At 41.8% G+C, this 2118-nt stretch overlaps 1 protein-coding gene across 1 annotated transcript; it reads left to right on the forward strand.

Moving 5' to 3' along the window:
* The first annotated feature begins 665 nt into the window (after positions 1 to 665).
* Positions 666 to 1319, forward strand: LOC123179202 (plant cysteine oxidase 2-like). The gene is made up of 3 exons (XM_044591536.1): positions 666 to 816; positions 930 to 1136; positions 1228 to 1319. The coding sequence occupies exons 1-3, from the start codon at positions 711 to 713 to the stop codon at positions 1317 to 1319; spliced, it is 405 nt and encodes a 134-aa protein (XP_044447471.1). The 5' UTR covers positions 666 to 710.
* The last annotated feature ends 799 nt before the right edge of the window (positions 1320 to 2118 follow it).

Below are 2118 nucleotides of genomic sequence, written 5' to 3' on the forward strand. Positions count from 1 at the left end.
CTCACCCACAGGAAGAAGTTTCCTCTCGCGCTCTCGTCCTCCATTGTGTTCCAATTCCATCGATTTTCCAAATAGCTTCATTTAGCATAGTATTTGAACCAATAGACTCTAGAGAGTAGTGATACAACATTGTCTTTATAATAGCATCAGTTAGTGGTAGACACACATTTAGCATGTTATTAGAATCTCTAGATTTTATCGGTTCAAAGAAAAATAAGGTGTACATGCGGCCTCATTTCTATTTCGAGCATGAAGAAAGGCAATTTTTTATAAATACACTTCATAATTCTATATACGCGAGGCTAACTATCCTCACAAATGCGCATGCCATGGTAATGGCTGTTACAACCATTGCAACCCAAATTTGGGTCGACCCACCTGTTCCGGTGGGTCGGTGGTGTTCGGCTGCCATGACACACTCAAAGAAAGAGATATCTAGGCAGGAGATCCTCTTTTAATTTTTCCGGCTAGCAAGTAGGCGACGGGCTGTGGGAGAAGTAGTGGCCGGCGGGTGTCTCTAGTGTGGATGGTTTCCAGATGAAGTGCAGACCGATGTCGTGGCGGTTCGTCGTCTTCGACCTGCATGCGTGATCCAACAACAATTGTTACCATCTGAATGGCGCTTCATCTACCTAGTTGTTGCGGGTAACTAGTTTAGTATCTTCTGTTTACCCAAGCATGTTGTCATTCCTCTGCACAACCAACCCGGGATGACCATCTTCATGAAGATACTCTATGGTTCCATGCACCTTAATTCGTATGACTGGGCTAGAAGTAACTCAGAGGGTGGTGCTAATGTGCTCACCACCTCGGATGGTAAGTTCGTAGTTTCATTCCATGTTCCTCTATTTCCTTCTTTTCTTTAGCAATGCTCCAGCCGCTAACAAATCATTTGCTGATCTACTTCTTGTCCTGGCCACTCACTTCAGGGGCTCGTCAAGCAAAGATAAAGACAAACACTGTTGTTGACGCTTCAGCCGAGACCATGGTTCTGTACCCTGAAAATGGAGTTAACCTGCACTGCTTCACGGTGCTTACCACTTGCGCTCTTCTCGACGTGATGGGACCACCTTACAACAGTGCTGCTGGCAGGGACTGTGCATACTACGGCGACTCTCGGTTCTCAAACATAGCTGGTGAGTGTTTTCTTCCAGTCATGAATTCAGTTTATGAAGAACATCTAGTTGCTTGCTTCTGCTCGCTGACGAAAACATCCTCTGGTTTCAGGTGTGGTTGGTGCACGGTACTCCTGGCTCATGGAGATCCCCGACAACTACCGGATGAAGGGCGTAATGATGCCGTGGCACTTCATCGTCTAGGAACATGCATGACCATTGTTACCATAATCGGAATGGCGCTCCGTCTAGCTTATTGTAGATAACAGTTGTAACCTGCGAAAGGCAGGTAGGCAGTCAGTCCAAGCTAGCTCTCACCAGGCTGGCAAACTCTTCTTTCTAGCTGGAAGGAACATGCATTAGTACCGGTTCATGGCACGAACCGGTACTAAAGGTCCCATTTTCAAACTCTACCCCCCCCTCCCCCCCAAGTGGATCGCCTTTTCAGTTTTGTAAAAAGCAAAAGAAAATGATAAAAACTTCAAAAATTAAAATCCTTCCTGATGTAGTTATGTTACTACATGTACTAGTTAGGAAAATTTAAAAACTTAAATTTGGACATGTTTTGCAAAAAGTGTAGGGAAAATGTAAAACGGCTATAACTTTTGCATACGATGTTAGAAAAACATATAATATATCAAAATGTTCAGCACGAAAATCCGCATCCGATTTTGACTGCCTACGGCTTGTTTGCAAAACTTTAGAATCCTCAAATTCGAAAAGGAAAAAAAGTTAAGCTCAAATTTCAGTTTTTTGAATTTTTGTTAAATCTGATCAAACTATGGTCAAACTACTTATTCAAGAAGTATTAGTGTTACTAAATAATTATTCAAGAATATTAGTGTTACTAAATAATTATTTCAGTTTTTTTGAATTTTGGTCAAATCTGGTCAAACTGTGGTCAAACTGTGGTCAAACAATGGCCAAACTAATTATTCAAGAATATTAGTGCTCCTAAATAATTATTTCAGTTTTTTTGAATTTTGGTCAAATCTGGTCAAAC

The sequence above is a fragment of the Triticum aestivum genome, chromosome 1D, assembly GCF_018294505.1.
Source record: "Triticum aestivum cultivar Chinese Spring chromosome 1D, IWGSC CS RefSeq v2.1, whole genome shotgun sequence".
Lineage (NCBI taxonomy): Eukaryota > Viridiplantae > Streptophyta > Magnoliopsida > Poales > Poaceae > Triticum > Triticum aestivum.

Bases quoted from the DNA above. Each gene is read 5' to 3' on its own strand.
- LOC123179202 (XM_044591536.1), top strand. From the start codon at position 711: ATGACCATCTTCATGAAGATACTCTATGGTTCCATGCACCTTAATTCG. The intron at 817-929 runs GTAAGTTCGTAG...CACTCACTTCAG, and splicing joins TGTGCTCACCACCTCGGATG to GGGCTCGTCAAGCAAAGATA. The intron at 1,137-1,227 runs GTGAGTGTTTTC...CTCTGGTTTCAG, and splicing joins TCGGTTCTCAAACATAGCTG to GTGTGGTTGGTGCACGGTAC.